Source organism: Canis aureus, chromosome 5 (genome assembly GCF_053574225.1).
Source record: "Canis aureus isolate CA01 chromosome 5, VMU_Caureus_v.1.0, whole genome shotgun sequence".
Lineage (NCBI taxonomy): Eukaryota > Metazoa > Chordata > Mammalia > Carnivora > Canidae > Canis > Canis aureus.
In genome coordinates this window covers 48092525-48110610 of record NC_135615.1, presented here as the reverse complement: position 1 = coordinate 48110610, position 18086 = coordinate 48092525, and the positions used below count along the sequence as shown (strand labels likewise).

General features: G+C 35.6%; 1 protein-coding gene and 1 pseudogene across 1 annotated transcript in view; one reads left to right on the top strand and one right to left on the bottom strand.

Moving 5' to 3' along the window:
- DEPDC1B (DEP domain containing 1B) overlaps nucleotides 1-18086 on the top strand; it is an 82684-nt gene that overhangs the window by 41695 nt on the left and 22903 nt on the right. The window contains exons 6-7 of the mRNA XM_077897923.1: nucleotides 1324-1371; nucleotides 5199-5339. Of these exons, the coding sequence (XP_077754049.1) occupies nucleotides 1324-1371; nucleotides 5199-5339 (189 nt within the window). The remainder of the gene's footprint in view (nucleotides 1-1323; nucleotides 1372-5198; nucleotides 5340-18086) is intronic.
- On the bottom strand, nucleotides 14216-14753 carry LOC144314132 (protein YIPF5 pseudogene; annotated as a pseudogene).

Below are 18086 nucleotides of genomic sequence, written 5' to 3'. Positions count from 1 at the left end.
GGTCTGGAGGCTCCTGGGCTGCAAGATAGAACTCTACCAGAAGGAGCCTGAGCAGCTGTGAGAGGGGAGGAGGTTTTTCTAGGCTCTGATTCCTGACAGGAGCAGAATGTGTCTTTGAAACTTGAAACACCTGGTCTTTTTTTTTTTAAATTTTTATTTATTTATGATAGTCACACAGAGAGAGAGAGAGAGAGAGGCAGAGACATAGGTAGAGGGAGAAGCAGGCTCCATGCTCCATGCACCGGGAGCCCGACACGGGATTCGGTCCTGGGTCTCCAGGATCGCACCCTGGGCCAAAGGCAGGCGCCAAACCGCTGTGCCACCCAGGGATCCCAACACCTGGTCTTTTATGTAGTGTCTGTATCTGGAATGGAGGACATCAGGAAACAAATTCATGACTTTGTGAGTTGTAGGTTAATATCAACATATAAAATTAAATTACATAGAATGGGGTTATTGCCTTTGAAATACATCTAAAATCCTTCCACATTCTTTGAGCATAGCAAACATTAATACTTTTACTTACCATTTAGATAATCAGTCGCCTTTTGTCTTATCAAGTTCTTCAGAAAGAAGGACGCTTCCACAAGGCTCAGGTTCATTAGATCTGACATAGTTCAACCAGTGTCTTTGCAGTTTTTCACAAAGTGAAGAAGATGGAGAAGTGGAAGCATGAGTGCTGGTCCATCTCATTATATATCTGTGTCAGAACCAGGAGGGGAGAAACCAAGGAAGAAAGGCTCAGCTGGGCTTTTTGTAGCAATGTTAACAATTATTTTAAGGCCGTCTAAGAACTAATAGCCTATATCAGTATGTCAGTGGAACTTCCTTCCCCTAAAACATTTTGAAAATTGAAATATGCAAAAGGAGAGTTATATTGGACAATGGACATACAGAATTTACCCCCCTCCCTTTTTTAAGTGTTTGGTGAACTGAATTCACAAATATAGTTGATAACTAATATTTTTGCTTTTTCTATTTTTTCTTTTCCTTCTTTAATTCTTAGGATAACTGATTAGTTTGTTTCTTTGGGATGAACTATCAAATTTCTCCTTTTCACCAAAGCTTTAAGAAGTGCATCTTGTCCTTAGAGCAATTTGTGGGCAGGTATTTGTACGAGCACATGTGACACTGTGGCTGATAGAAAACTTTCCAATTGTTAAACATTCTGCTATATTAATAAGTGATTTGAGATGTGTGATTGGCAGATATGTTTCTTATTATTTGGACAGGTTATACACTCTTATGATACTATGTATGCATATAATTCCTTTAGTTATACGCAGCTGGATAAAATATCTTTTTATTTTCATTTCTATGCAGAAGAACTTCCTCATTGGGTACTGTCAGCTATGAAGTGTTTGGCAAATTGTAAGTACTAATTATCCTCCAGTTTTATAAAATTAACAGAAATTAGTGCCCTGAATTAGAAAATATTTTTGTTCAATGGCCTGAACATTGATTTGACACCTGTGAGACTGGCAATTAATTATTTTGGGACTAGTGTGCTTTTAGTGATGAATTTGCGACTTAGTGAAAGGGCTGAGTTATGGAATATTTTTAAAGGAATTTTGTGCTTCTCTTTTCTGGTGGATATAATCCCACTACAGATAAAGTCCAAATTACTTCTGTTTCATCACAGTCAAGAAAAATCAGTTATATTGAATATAATATTTTGCAGATAGCTGCCTGTTAACAATTTATACATTTTTATTTATAAGGCTTGTATTTATGTATAAAGCTTGTAAAACATATATTCCTGAGTATGCTGTGTATTTAAATCTCAGTTTGCTCAGCAGATCCTATCTACTATTGGCCTTTTATAGAGCACCAGTTTAAGTGGGGAAGCAATGTTTTAGAAGACTAGTCTGACTGATAAGCAGGATGATTTGGAAGCAGGAGAACGTGTGTGCAGAGAAACATGAAGGCATCTTTCAGTAATTGGATATAGGGTGATGGGGCCTGGATTGTGGTGGTCCTTCTGAGGATTTGCATAGGCGTAGGCAGTCCATTGCGTAGGCATAGATATCACTTCGTTGCCTATCATAGATGCCATAAAGAATGTGTTGTTATAGTATCTCACGAACACTGCCATTTTTCTGGGGATTTTTTAGAGGGCTAAACCCAGAGAGGGGATGGTTAATGGCTTAACCCAAACAAGTGATTTTAGTGAGAGGAATTTTAGTTATTTTGGCTGACTAATAATGATGATGCTTGGTCTGTGGGACCTTTCATCCTCAAAGATGGCCTCAGAAAGATACCTTTTGGATAGGGCTCACATGTATAGATATAGATGTAATAAAATTTTGAATAAGTAGACTCTGAATGATTTATTGAGCTGGTGTTAGTTTTGTCTGATTGAAATGTCTGATTCTGTTTTGTCTGATTGAATGAAATTAAGATAACTATGTAGTTTACTGTAGGTATTCTCAGTCAGTATATGGACAATGATTACATACTATCATTCTGAATATGAATATCAATTATTAGCTTGTGTGAAGCCCAAAGTTTTCTGTGTTTAATTATTAAATTTTCATTGGTTTCTGACTAATATTTTGGAACCTCTGAGATGTAGAGAGAGTAGTTTTAGCTTGGGAGAGTGCTTTTTTCTTCTTGCTCAACCATTTGAAGTAAATAAAATTTAAATTACATCTTTGGCCAGAGTTGGCAATGATGAGATAGAAGGTACAAATGCAAAGTTAAATTACCCATTTCTGAATTCCTGGCAAACCAAGGATTTGGAAGTTGATCAACTGGTAAAGAATAGAGGAAGCCAGTAAAACAAATCTAGGGGCTACAATATGTTCTGTAATATGTACTAAGGTGTGGTTGTGATACAGATTTTTCCATGGTGATTAAAATGTAGTGAAGAGTATAATTTTTCCCTCAAGTGAGTTGTAAACATAATGCCACAAAAAACTGCTGGAGGAATATTAGAATGACTGGAATTTTGTAACAATGAAGGAGCAAGATGTAAAGAGCAACTTTGTGATGTTCTCCATGTATATGAGATGGTATTATATTAGGTAGAAGTTCTTGGGAACAGGGACATGTCTTATATGGATCAAGTGTGAGTGCTTTACAGATGTTTGGCATGTTCATAAAAATGCTTGTTTATGTGTCAAGGGAAAAAGGTGACCAAAGGCAAGGATGTCCTTTGAATAGTTTTGTGATAATAATAAGTTTTCCAAATTCTTGTTGGCCTCCCAAATTTACTTTGAACTTTTCCTTATCCTTCTTGAGTCTAGATTCCCATTATAGTCATCTAATAGGGAACAACAGGAAGGATAGGCGGGCTCATTTATAGGGTATTTTGAAGGCCTCTTGCCTCCTTTTCTGTAAATTTGCTGCTCGCCTCTTTCTGGCAGGACCATTGGAAGACCATGTGTACATAGGCCTGGGTTCTTTCCTGTTGGCCAGCTTCATGGTTGGCCACAGAATGATGGCCTGATAGTAAATACAAAAATATGTTAACTGTGTTTTTCTTCTTTGAGCATATACATTACAAGGATTCAATAAAAAAAAAAAAAGATGCAGGCAATGTTTTTCCAAGATCTGTCAGGAATAATATGTATAAGAGATATTCTGAAGTTCATGATGACTAAGAAACAAAAAAGTCTTAGAAATAAGACCTCTTCTCATGGGGCCCACTGTGCACTTGTGTTTTTACAGAAACTTGTTTTGTTTTGTTTGTGTAAATTTTTAACGGGAAAGATGAAATGTTCATAAAAGGATATAACTGCTTACAATCAACCACATACTTATCTTGGAGGGGGCAGTAATTCAAGGCAATGTGGATTGCTTGCTGAGATATATCAAGGTAATTATTTCAATTGACTAAGCTTGGGGTATTTCAGAGAAGGAAGCAAGCAAGAATGAATGACTGTATTGGCTGCTAGGTTAACATGGTACCACCTATAGATCTTCCATAATTTTAATTATTTTAGTCAAACAAATTAAGTTATTTTAGAAGTATACAGATTATTAAAAGTTAAGAGGGTTTTAAGGAGGCCAACAAAAAGCCAATTTCACATTGTCCCATTGGCCTAGAAATGTGAAGGCCCAGAATGTTTCACTGTTTTTTGTTTTTGTTTTTTGTTTTTTTTAGTTTTATCTTTTCTCTTTTGTTGCAGTGATTCTGGAGAAAGGCTTTCTTTCAGCTTTTGCTGGTCTTACCATTTGTTGCCCTGAGGGTGGAGATCTCTTTGTGTCTTAGTTGTTTAGTCTTGTGTTCTGCTGGCCCAGAACTGGCCAGTGCACTTGCCTTTCTTCTTTCTCCCATGCTGTGTGGAAATTGAGAGGACTGGCCAAACTGTTCCTCATGAGGCTACTTGCCATTTCCCTCAAGGCACAGGCAGGTCTGGTTTATCTCTCCACTTGGCAGTGTAAATCTGTGGGGTGTGTGTGTGTGTGGATTCCTGGGGGCATTTGCTGCCGTATCTATAGAGAGCTAAGCATTTCTTCTTGTTCCTCTTTGGCCCCAGATGCAAGTGGATCTTTGCCTTTCTTCTGCTTAGGGTATGGCTGGGACTACATTGTTCCAGGCTTCTTATAGCTACCCCAACTTTGAAATATGCTGTGCTTGATACACTTTTAAAGGTTGGTTGGGGATCAAATAGAGCGTTTTATAATCAGAATGAATTACAGGACACAATGTAAAATCTCCATTTTAGACTATCTTTAAGAAAAAGAGTATAAATTCTTATTAGTCTGAAATAGTTTAATTGAAGGTAGAAATTGATTAACTCAGCTCTGACTCTAGGATTTAATAATATAGCAATGATAAAATAACGAAAAGCTTTGAAAATTGCTTTATAACTTGTCTATTACATAGGTGAGCTAATTATCATCCTGGTCAACTGTGTCAAAACTAGGAAAACATTGAATATTTCAAAGAAAAATAATCATCGTCTACATTTAATAAAAATGCCTTTCAGAAGGATGTTAAAGAAAGAGTGGGTTTCTTTTAAAATGCAAGTAAGCCAGTGATTTTCCTCATTGTTTTATAGTAGATTTTGATTTATACATAAAGAATATTTGTGTAAGCAAATGTATAATGTCAACTTATATAACCTCAATTTTCCCCATGAAAACTTATCTATTCTTGATATCTATACACACTATACACATATGCACAGAGACTAATCCTTAGAAATGATTGTCCCATTAATGTTTCTTTTTCTCTCTCTTTTTAACAGGGCCTAATTGTTCAGATTTGAAGCAGCCTATGTATTTAGGATTTGAAAAAGATGTCTTTAAAACCATAGCAGATTACTATGGTCACCTGAAAGAGCCTCTGCTTACATTTCATCTTTTTGATGCCTTTGTCAGTGTATTAGGTAAGTTGGAATATAATGAACATGTGCCTGTGTTTTACTTATTTTATTTTTATTTATTTTTTAAGATTATATTTATTTATTCATGAGAGACACACAGAGAGGCAGAGACATAGGTAGAGGGAGAAACAGGCTCCCTGTGGGAAGCCTGATGTAGGACTTGATCCCAGGACTGGGATCATGACCTGAGCTGAAGGGAGACACTCAACCACTGAACCCCCAGGTGCCCGAGCATGTGTCTGTATTACTGACTTTTTTCCATTTCACTTTCTACTGTCTTGACTTCCATAGCATTTTTGTTTTTGTTTTTAAGATTTTATTTATTTATTTGAAAGAGAGAGAGAGACAGAGAATGCAAGAGAAAGAGCATGAGCAGGGAGAGGGGCCGAGGGGAGAAGCAGGGTCTCTGGTGCAGGGCTTGATCCCAAGACCCCAGGATCATGACCAGAGCTGAAGGCAGATGTTTAACCGACTGAATTACCCAGATGCCCCTCCATAGCATTTTTGAAATAAAAACTGAAGTTCTTGGCCAGTTGCAGTCCTCTTCTATGAAGGAGGAAAAGAAAATGGTTAAGCTCTGTTAAGAAACTCAAAATGAGGGCCAATAGTTTTTACTTCTTAAGAAAGAGTAATATACTATGTGTCATTTTTGTACAAAAAAGTACAGCTTCTGTGGTAGAGAAGAATGTAAATTTGGCATTTAGTGTTCAGAGTAAATCTACTACTCTGGATTTGCCTTTATGAACAGTCAAGTATGGGAGATGTATTTTCACTTAGAAATCTAATTTCTTTTCATAGAATGAATAGGTTTTTGTAGGACTATTTGTTATTTGTGACATGAAAATAAATATGGTAACTTTATCATTCTCTGAAACTTGTTCCTATTCTTCATATAGATCTATGTACTTCAGAATTTACAGTGTCAAAAAAGCAGGGCTGAAAGGAAAAACAATCTACATTATTGCTCTAGGTCTTTTTGATATTGTTCCTTTCTTCTTGGATATCAGATTTTGCTGTGGCTATTGTGATTGTTCAATAAATATTATTGTTTTATTGTCACAAGTTTGCTTTAATGACCAAATCATTGTGTGGCTATCATGCTCTGTTATGTGAATTTGTGGGAAATCACATACTCTTATTGCTGAGTATTGTGGGGTTTAGCTATCTTTCCCATCTCTTCTCTTTTCCTTTCTTCTCTTTCCATCTTACTTTCTTCTTGGAAAGTATGGGTGCCACCATAGTGACATTCTCATAAAATAAAGTATCAGCAATATTTGAGTAACTTACCTGATAGTACTTTAAATTTTAATATTCTGTAGACTTTTTGATAATAAGAAACAAAATATAACAACTGTAAATCATGTGCATAAGAATGAGTGTGTTTTTAAAGAGATTAATATTGGGAACAGATGAAAGGATTAGGCCTGCTAGTGGGGTTTGAGACCACTGGGTTGGTCTTGGTATTTTGTGTTCAACCGAAGAGGATTGAGGGCTTCTCTCCTTTTGAATATCACACCTAATGATGGATACTTTCTACTGTTTAATATGCATATGGACTCATTGAGCCCATTCTCACTTTAGCTATTTACTGCCATTGTACCACTGGTAAAATAAGAATTCTAAAGACTGGATTAAAAATTACTTCTTAGGTTTTCTTCTCATTTTCCATTTTCATAACATTCTGTTGTAAAAGTGATCTGGGTTGGAAACACAATACTTGGAACTTTTTTTTTTTTTTTAGAAAACAAATTCCAATTTGAATCAGCTATGTTTATGGCATCACTGGTCTCTTCTACCACAGTTGTTTGTTTTGATCTCAGCTAGGAATTAAAGCTGATTATTTCCAAATTGATGTCAAAATCAGCCAACCTCTAAAATATTGCTTGTACAGGGTTTAGGATGGAGAAGGATGGACAAAATGGAGAATTTATGGCAGTTAGATATTTGCAAGAAGAGACTAATGTGTACGGATAGTCAAAATTTATTAACCTTCCCTGTTCCAGTCCTTTTCAAGTGAACATGTTTGAGACACTCTGTATCGGAAACCATATATTTTAGATCCTATGTAGTAAAAGAAGAAATAGAAAGTCTTCAAGATTATCATAATTTGATCATTATATGATTAATGAAGATCATCTAGTAAAACAATCCTGTTAATGGCTGTGGGAAAAGGTAATATGTATAGATATGTACAAACCAGATACATAAGTTGAATCTCAACGGAGTTGACTCAATTCTTCAAACCTTTTGACTTACTTGGATTGCAGTAGGGTGACATTAGATAGGTAAGTAATAAAGTAGATAATCAGTGTACTTTGTATAGAAACTAAACATTCTATAGCATTTTCATTTTCAGTGGAAATGATTTGCAGTTTAAGTAATGAATTTTTTGAGGTTTATTCCTTTGCTTCTAAGAATGAAATAAGCTAGCTTGATGCAAAACCTGTGACCTTGAGAGCCTTTAGTCATTGTTACTTGAAGCAAAATATCTAAGCGTTCCTATGGAAAAAAAAGAAAAAGATATTTTTGGAGATGTAAGACTTGTTCTTTACTTACAATAGAAAAAATGATTTTTTAAAAGATTTTATTTATTCATAATAGACACACAGAAAGACAGAGAGAGAGAGAGAGAGAGAGAGGCAGACACACAGGCAGAGGGAGAAGCAGGCTCCATGCTGGGAGCCCAACGTGGGACTTGATCCCGGGACTCCAGGATCACACCCTGGGCCAAAGGCAGGCGCTAAACCGCTGACCCACCCAGGGATCCCCAGAAAAAATGATTTAATTTGGGTCAGCAGTCTGACCTAACAACATGATTATGTATATTAATTAATTTTCATTTCCAAAATGGCAGTTTCTTTTTAAGATCATAATTTGTCTGATTCTTAAATGGGGTGAATGAGATAATCTAGCATCTTTCACTCACACTCCACATGTACCCTAGAACCCATTGAGCTGTGTAGCTTGCCATAATTTGTCATGTTGAGAAAAAAGAGGGACACGTATGAAGCCCAAAAGGGCAGGGGATGGTGTTTGGATAGTTGGGTGACTTGTGGGTTTTATCATATTATAATTTGAGTTTCCACACTGGTGATCTATGGGGTAAATCTGACTAAGAGATATATCTGGTTTAACCTCTTTTAGAAAGCTATTTTTAGAAAGAAAATTTAATCAATTGCCAAACTTGAAGAAACAGGAAATTCACTAAGAATTTGTGAATCTGTGAAGAGAAAAATTTGAGTATCTAGCAGTTCTGGGCTTGAATTTCCATGAGTGCAAACTGCTGCATTTGTGTAGCTAGTGCCACCACTAGAAGGAGCAAGTGTTCCAGGGACATGAACTCCAATTTACAAACTCTCCAGTGTTTCCCACTGCTTCTGGGACTCCCAAGCCAAGTTCACGTGACTCCCTTTGCTCATTTATTCCTTTTGCCTGCTCCTGCAGGTTTATTTGCTAGGTGGCCAGAAACCTGAGTAGCTCTTTGCTGCTCCTTGCCTCTTAAATGCAAAGTTTAGAAAATGCCACTGAAATTCACTAGGTTGATTGCACATTGGATTACCTAACCAAACAGTTGAGATCTTCTTCTGTTTTTTAACCTAGAAACCATTAGAAGGGTAGACTTTCCATTCTTTGGTTCTTTTGTCTAAGACTTCTCAGAGATCTTCTGGAACTGTGTACCATCATTGCCTTACTACCCTCTTGCTCTTACGTTTTTGAGTTATCTCAGGGTCCTTCTCCCATGGTAATTCTTAAGGGAAAACAATTCTTTTTTTCAGAGACTGCCTAGTGGGTGTGCTTAACCAGACAGAGGGCTCTTGCCCATGTTAGTACAAAGTTCTTGCTGGTGGTGCTCTCTGCTCTCAGAACCCAGGGGTTATGTCTGGAGCTTCTGAAGATGTAGATGAGCCAAGGTAAGGATATTAAATCACCTCCAAATAAAATGATTACCATTATATCAAGAATGATAGGAATAAAGTGGAATTAGGGAAATGCCTAGATATTCCTTGGCTATAACAAAATACCCAAGCTATTTATAAACATACCAGTAATCGCTAGGATAACTGAAAAAACTTTTTGGAAAAAAATCAAGACTTATCTCATACCATTCATCAAGATAAATTCCAACTGAGAGAATTAAATGTAAAAAATGCAAATCTAAAATACAGTTGATACTTATCTGATGTTGGGTGGGTGAAGGACTTTCTCAGCATAAAAGCAAAAGAAGTCATAAAAATGCTGCAGTGGTTTGAGACTCTTCCCGTAGGAAAGGGCATCATCTTATACGTGGGTGAATCTGTGCCTACTTTTAAACAATTCACAAAGGCAACTTGTTTGCCTTTCCTTCAAAGCCTCTGGAGAAATAATCCCTCTTGCTATGTCTTTCTTTGGACAAGGAGTCCTTGCCAACTGCTCTGTAGTCGGAATTCTTTTGCATTAATATAAACTTTTTCCTTTTTATATCTCTTCTCTGTGAAAATGAAATGGATTTTTTTTTTTTTTTTTTATTCCTTTGGTTGTTCAAAAACTACAGTGAACCTTTTTGAGTCTCTCATTGTCTGGCTGAAAAGACATGGTCTCACTGGCCTTTCAGGGAAATCTGGACCCTCTCAAAAGTCTGCATATTTCACTTCTTTTTTGAAGCTCCCACAAGGGATAGCTTATTGATGACATTGCATATGTTAGTAGAAACATCAGTTCTACTTTGCAAAAATAAAAATTGTGTTTGTGATGATTTGAGAGTGGAAATCTAATGTAACCATTGGAGAATGGGAAGGACAGTGACAAAGGTAGGGGACCCACAAAGCACTGACAACTCTTAACCTGTCGTGTGGTCCTCAGGCTGAGGTGTCACCTAATAACCTATAATATAGAACATTATTTTAATTGTGTTTGTTTTTATCATAAGGACAGTCAGGTTTCTTTGAGTATTCAATTGTTTATTCAGTTATCCTCCATCAACCCAGCTAAATAATGAACTGTTTCCCTGATGGAAAAAAGTTTCACGGGTGAATTATGTAAGTTATTTTGTGAATTGTCCATTGTGTTTTCATTATTTTATTCTTATTTCACCAATGGAAATATCACCCAACTCCGGTAACTTAGTTTGTTGACCTCAATCTTTCCACTTCGGTGAGTCACTCTGCCTTTCTAGGTACTGGTTTTTTTCATTGATAAATGGCAGTAATATCTGTCATGCTTCTAGATATGAAAACATGAAACTTAAAGCAATGAATTACACTAATTTTTCTACTAAAACCTGTTGTTTCAAAAAATATTTAAAAATAGAACAGTGTATAAATTAAGATAGAGTAATAATTTTGCTATCTGGCTGTGTCTTCTCTCAAATGATAGCAAGGTTTTTTTTATATGAAACTACTGTGATAGATCTTCATAATCTATAATTGGGATAACCATTAGTAGATCATTCTGAAATGCAAGAAACAAGTTCTCTCTGTGGCTACAGAATGTCCTTGTCATTTTTCTCTAAAAGGAAGACTTGGTATTTTTATGGTGATGTCTGAGATAACTGAAATGATGAAAGATGAAAAGTCATTCTTTTAGCTTTGTTAAGCAAAATGAAATTAATCCAAAGAATAAAATAGTTACCGCATTGAAACTTTTTGGTTATAAAGTGAAGAGAGATTGCTAATGTCCTTCAAAGGTTTTAAAACCTAATACACCATCCCACCCCCCCACCCCCACGAATCTAAAAAAACCTCGAGAAGCTCTTTATAATCAGTAATAGTTTATGATCTTGAAGAATCCAAAGGTACTTTTGAAGATGTATCTGAGTTCAACTGTATACTGTCATGTGTAATTTAAAGCTTAGTTCTCTTGCAGTCATTTTTCCAGAGTTTGGTAATGTGCTTTTGTCAGAAAGCTTTTATTGAAAGAAAAAAAAAGATTAGGTAATGGTCAGCAATGAGAAAGAAGTTAGGAAACAGAAGTCAGATTAAACTATTTTTGAGAATCTAAGTATTCCTACATATGTTCAAACTGAGGAAAGCATTATGTAGCACTCCAAGATTCAAAAGCAGATCTAGAAGTGAATCCTGCTTTGACATTTGAACAGACTGAAAAATAACATCCTTGGGACTAGAAGCCAAGAAGGACTGAAGTATTACAGGCACATCAAACCTCAGCCTTTTCGCCATACATCTTCCCTTTGATCATATTCATACCACTTCATGGATCACCTAGGTGCTTTTACTCTTTACTTTCATCCTGGATCTGTCTCCTGTGCTCAGACAGATATTCTGATATTACAGAATCTGTAATCAGATTACATTCTGATTTGTAATCAGACCAGAATATCTGTCTGATTCTGGCTGTATATTCCTGGATATTTGTTATGTAAGAGCCTTGGTTCAAACTGAGTAGTCTGTAAGCCAATGTTTCAGAAACTGGGTGTTGGATATGAATTCTATGTAGTAGGACAGCAATTAAACAAAGAAAAAGAATAGTGTACAAATACCACAGTCCGTTGTTTATAGTAAGAGTAGGTATTTTTATACACTTTTTTTTTGTTTTACTTATATTTGTATATATAACATATGTTTTTTAATTTCAGTTGTAGTAAAACATTTTTTGAAAAACCCCCATTCTAAATGTCATCTATACCTAATTATATAGTAAGATGATTATGAGGATTTAATGAATGAGAAGACCTCTCGGAAAGTGTAATATTGCTCAAATATTACTAGTAATAGTAGTTAATTACAAAAGATGCTTAGAGTACACATGATTTGTCCTTTATACTTAGATTTAAAAACGCTTTTTACCTATGATCATATTTTTTAAAGTTACATTCAGTTTTTTATTCCTTTTGTGGTGGAATTAGCATTTTCAAGTGGCTTGGAAGTTTCTTCAGGGATACACTACATTGTATTTGTACTTCATGAGAGAGAAACGAGGAGTGGTTTTCTCCTGGCTTTCATTTTGAACTCTCAAGGAAATGGTTTTGTGGGCACTCTTTCATATTAAAGAGCTAGTTTCAGATTTCACTATGTTGAGAAATTCTCTATTCTTTTTACTATCTAATCCTTGTCCCCAGTTAAAGAATGCAGAGTGATATTTTATTCAACTATGTGCATGTTAAATATTTGTGCATATTCTTTGAGCCAGCATTTCTTCTTACAGGGATTTATCCTTAGGAAATAATTGACACATGGGACAAAGTAGGTAATACAGCATGGTATTTAGGTATGCATGCCCCTAGCTGTGTGGGCTCACTTTGTACCCTTCCACTAAGTAGCTGTGTGATGTGGGCAAGTGCCCTCCTCTCTGTAAGCCTCACTTTCTTTTTCTGTAAATGAGAATAATGATAGTTGTCTACCTTGCAGAGCTGTTGTCAGGATTAAATGAGACAATATTTGATGTTTAGAACACTGTTCAGTACGTAATAAAATGCTTAATAAATGTTAACTATTTTCATCATAAAATTAGTTTTATTATAATAAGTAATAAATAGCTGCTATTATAATATAAATGTAAAGGTAATAGCTGCTATTATTCTAATTTTTAAATTAGTTCTAATTTTTAATGATGGAAAATTAAACTCCACAATCATTATCAAACTTTTAAAATTATTTTCTGTAGTGGAAGATCTCGTGCTCAAGTTCCAAAGTATTTTGTGAAATTCATATGCTTTTACATGTGGTAGAACTATTTGCTGCCATCAAGATTAATGGCATGGAAGTGCAGCAAATCACTGCATTCTACAAAGATTTTATTTGGTTTTTAATCTATTCTATTTTTATTTAGCACACATATAATGTTGTGATGAACTAGGGCACAGTTAAATGTCTTTGTGACCAAATTCTTTCCCTTGTCTATGGTATCTATGTTTATAATAATAAAAGAATTCTAGGATTATGGCTTTTTATGCTATTGCCTCTTTAAACATTCAAAAATATTTTAAAAGAATAATTCATAAAGTATTCCCCTGCCAGTTTCCTAATATTCTATCAATTAATATTTTTGTGATTACAAGTTTTCTTGAAAAGGTTAGTGATTTTCTTTTTCCTATGAAACATGAAGATCCAACTGTAAAATTAATGCGGTCAGTCTAGGTCACTATGGTTTAGTTCATGCTAATCTCAGCAGATGTGCATATTTCCTGTCTACAATAAGTAGATTATGAACTTCTGGTATTGTTGAATTTTGGAAAAATTTCCATGAAGTAATTTAAAGCAATGTCAGATTTTTGAAGTGCAAACTCAAAAAACTCTGGGATCACTTTTTTGCTTCAAGTGCATCAACTTGAGAATATAGGCAATTTTTCTTTCCTAATCCCCTGGAAAACTATTTCTGCAATAAGTCTTGTTTCTGCGTAACTGACTGGATTGCTGTTCTTTTTTTTTTTTTTTTTTTTTTTTTTTAAAGATTTATTTATCTTAGAGAAAGATGGAGAGGGAGAGAGAGAGAGAGAAGGGAAAGAGAATCCCAAGCAAATTCTGCAATGAGCGAGGAACTGGACATGGGGCTGGTCATGGATCTCATGACTCTGAGATTAGGACCTGAGCGGACACCAAGAGTCAAATGCTTAATTGACTGTGCCACTAGGCACTCCTGACTGGGTTGTTTTTAAGATTGTCAGCTCTGTGGTTACTTTCCCACAGTTGATAAAAATCTATAAAACATCTTAATGTAATTTGCAAGCAAAGAACTTGTTTTTCAAAGGCTGCAGGAACAGGAAAGAAGTAGCACTTCTTATTTGTAGAAGCACAAACACCTAAAGCTAGTCATACTGCAAGTAAATCCAACATAGTATTCAAAAGGTCTATAAAAATGAACACATGATACATGTTTACTTCCATTTCTCCAATAGCCAAATGTTAGATGCCTGAGAATTGCACTGCAGCGGTTCACTGGTCCAATTTAAGAGTTCAAAGTCTTTTTTGGCCCAGTGATGTCCATATGCTAGGTAAATTCATTTCAAAAAATGGAAATTAGGGCAAAGACTTTATAGCAAAGCTCAAGGATATGCTCCTAGAAGTTGCTGTCCTTCCATGGCTAACGCAGAAATAAAAATTTTGGAAGCAGAGAAACTACACCATCCAGTAGCCCCAGCAGTGAGAACAATTGCTACCATTCCTCGCAAAGAAAATATCACTGCAAAGCTGGAAAGCAGGATCATGGGAAGAAGACAATATCCAAGGACACTTGCCACACAACCAAATGAAACACCTGTCACATACGTTAAGTTTGGTAAACAAAACATTCCTGGACATTCAGTTGCGCTGATCCCATGTGCATAGCCAAACTGGTAACAATGTGGTCAAAATTGATACCTAATTTTTCTAATAAAGGTGGCTCATCCTCAGAGTTGCTTCCATAGAATGGCTGATGTGTCGGAGTATATGCCTGAGTTGGCTGGAAAATCAGCCCGGCATATGGCTGTTGTGGCTGCGTCATGTCTGAAGGGACAAATCAACCTTGCTGCAGGTGATCGTAGCCAGCATCCTGTTTGCTATAAGGTCCTCCACTTCCTCCGTAATCAGAGGACTGCTGTGATTGGTCACCAATGCTGTAGCTTGTCAGGTAGAAATCCATGTTTAAGTTATCAAAGCCCAACACTGCAAACAATCAAACGCTGTAGCGGTGTCAGCAGCTCCAGCAGCTCCCCAAAGCCCCCAAACACGGCTGAGAGCTCTAAATTGGCCTTGTTGCTTCGTATCACAAGGCCAAGACACTGCTGGGGCTTTTTCATTTTTTGCATTCTGATGTATGTGAAGAGTAATCTTGTTGCTCTCTATTGGTCATGTGGGTTTCTTCTTGGGGGAAATATTTTTTCTGTCCCTTTTCCTTTTTTTTCTATTGGTTTTTCTTTTTTTTGTCATTCTAAAAATATATTTTAGATACTAATTCTTTGTACCTTGTGTCTTGCAAATATCCTTTCTGTGGTTTCTTTTTTGATTTTAATAAAAAGGTAAAAAACTTTTATATTTTTTTTGGTCAAATTAATTTACTTGTGTGTTTTTAAGAAATCTTTGTCACAAAGAGATTCTTTAATTCTAAGATTTTTAATTTTTCCTCTTTTCATGTTTAGGTCTCTAATTTCTCTTGATTCATTTATTTTAAAACTGACTTTGTTAAAATATAATTAACATACATAACATAAAATTAATATGCACCCACTTTTTTTGGAAAGATAGAAAGCGTATGAACGAGCTGGGAGGGTAGGGACTTGGGGGAGGGACAGAGGGACAGAGGGAGAATGAGAGAGAGAATCAAGCAGGTTCCACATTCAGCACAGAGCCCAACACAGAACTTTATCTCATGACCTTGAGATCATGACCTGAGCCGAAACCCAGAGTCAGATGCTTAACCAACTGAAGCAGCCCTGATATGTATCCATTTTAAGTACAGTTGGGTGAATTTTAATGAATGTATACTAGTGTAATTAACATTACGATCAAGTGAACAGACCATTTCTGTTACTCCTGAAGATTTTCTCTCTCTCTCTCTCTCTCTTTTTTTTCTCTCTCTTTTTAACTACTGAAGGTTCTCTTGTACTTAGTCAATACCCAGCCTCATCACTGGCACCAGACAACCGGAAATGGAAACATTCTATCCTATAAATTAGGTTTGCTTTTTAAGAGTTTCATACAAGTGGAATTATACAGTATGTAGTTTCTATCTGGCTTCTTTAGCTCAATATAATACTTTTGAGATTTCATTCATGTTGCGGGTACCAGTAGTTACATTGTTTTGCTGAGTAGTCTATTGCATGGATAAACCATTGTAGTATATTACCCATTCACTTGTTGAGGAACATGTGGATTGTGTCAAGTCTTGGGCTACTATGAATAAAGCTGTATGAGCGTATTTCTTAAGTTCTTTTGTGTAAATAGCTAGGAGTGTAATTGCTGAGACATGAGATAAATGTATGTTGACTCTCATTATGAAACTGACAAACTATTTTCCAAAATGGTTGTGTCATTTTACATTTCCATCAGTGATGCATGAGAGTTTCAGTAGCTCTACAACCTTGTTAACATTTGACACTGTTAATCTTCTGTTTTAGCTCACCTAGTGATTGTGTGGGGGTGTATCTTTGTGGTTTTTAGCTGTATTTTTCTGATGACTAGTGATGTTGAGCATGTTTTCAGTTGATTAATGGCTATTATGTATCTTTTTTGTGAAGGGTCTTTTGAAATATTCTGTTTTTTATTGGCTTGTTTATTCTCTTACTACTGAGTTGTAGGAGTTATTTGGATATTCTGTTAGATTATGTATTGTAAATATTTTCTCCCAGATTGTGGTTTTCTTTTTCCTTTTCTTAGCAGTGTCTGAGAAGGCAGAAGCTTTTTGTTTTGATGAAGTCCATTTTATCATTTTCTTTTATGGTTCATGCCTTTGTCTTAAGAAATCTTTGCTTATGTTTAAATATTATATTGCTTCACATACAATGCTATCACCTTACCATAATACCCTTTTCTTTTCTCTTGCCCTTTGTGATATTGCTGTCATACATTTTTTAAAAAAGATTTTATTCACTTATTAGAATGAGAGCATGAGTGGGGTGAGGGGCAGAGGGAGAAACACACTCCTCACTGGGCAGGAACTCAACGTGGAGCTCCCTTCTGGGACCCGGTTCATGACCTGAGCCGAAGGCAGACACCCAACCAAGCCACCCAGGTGCCCTGCGTATATTGTTGTCCAACATATTTTTTATAGCGTCTGTTATAAGTCTTACTGTATGTTATTTTTCCTTTAGACAGGTAATTTTCTTTTAAAGAAATTAAGGAATAAAAAGTTTTATTTATTCACATATTCATCTTTCTGGTAATCTTCATTTCTTTATGCAGATCCAGGTTTCCATCTGGTATCATTTTCCTTCTGCTTTGACATTTTTTGTCACATAGGTCTCTTGGCAGCAGATTCTCTCAGCTTTTTTTTTGGGGGGGGGGTGTTCTAAAAAGTCTTTTGTTCAGACCTAATTCTGAAAAGTATTTTCATTGGATATAACAGAATTCTAAGTTAACAGTTTCCTTCTTTCAGCACTTTGAAGATGTCTTCTGATGAGTCTATGGTCATTACTTATTTTTGTGTTTATTGCCCTTTGATTCACTGAGTTTCTTTACTCTGTTGATTTTATAGATTTCACCAATTTGGAAATTTTTAGCCACTATTTCTTCAAATATATTTTCTGTGACTCCTTCCATTTTTCTAATGACACATATTTTAGGTCACTTCATATTTCCCACACGTTGCTATAGCTCTCTTCATTTCTTTCCCCTACTTTTTCATCTTCTTTGCTTCTGTTTTGGCTAGTTTATTTTACTGTGCATTTATGCTTTATTTCTTTTTTTTTTTAAAGTGTTAATCTGCTCTGGTTTTCATCTAGTGAGTGTTTCTTTTGAGGATTAACATTTTTCATCTCTAGAAGTTCCATTTGGTTCTCTTTAATATCTTCCATTTCTCTCCATACTGTATTTATATATGTTTTAAAATATGAGAACATAGAATATCTTTTGTAACATACTTTTCTCTAAATCCTTCATCTTTGTCATTTCTGGGGCTATTTTTATGATTTTCTGCTGATTTTTTTCTCCTGATATGGATCATATTATTCTGCTTCTTGGCGTGTCTATTAATTTTGATTGAACAAAATTTTTTTATTGTTGAGTGTCTGAATGTTGTTGTTTTTCTTTGAAGAGGGTGAGCTTTGTTCTGTTAGGCAGTTAATTGAATTTCTACTTGATTCATTTGTGTCTTATTTTTAAAGCTAATTTTAAGTCCTGA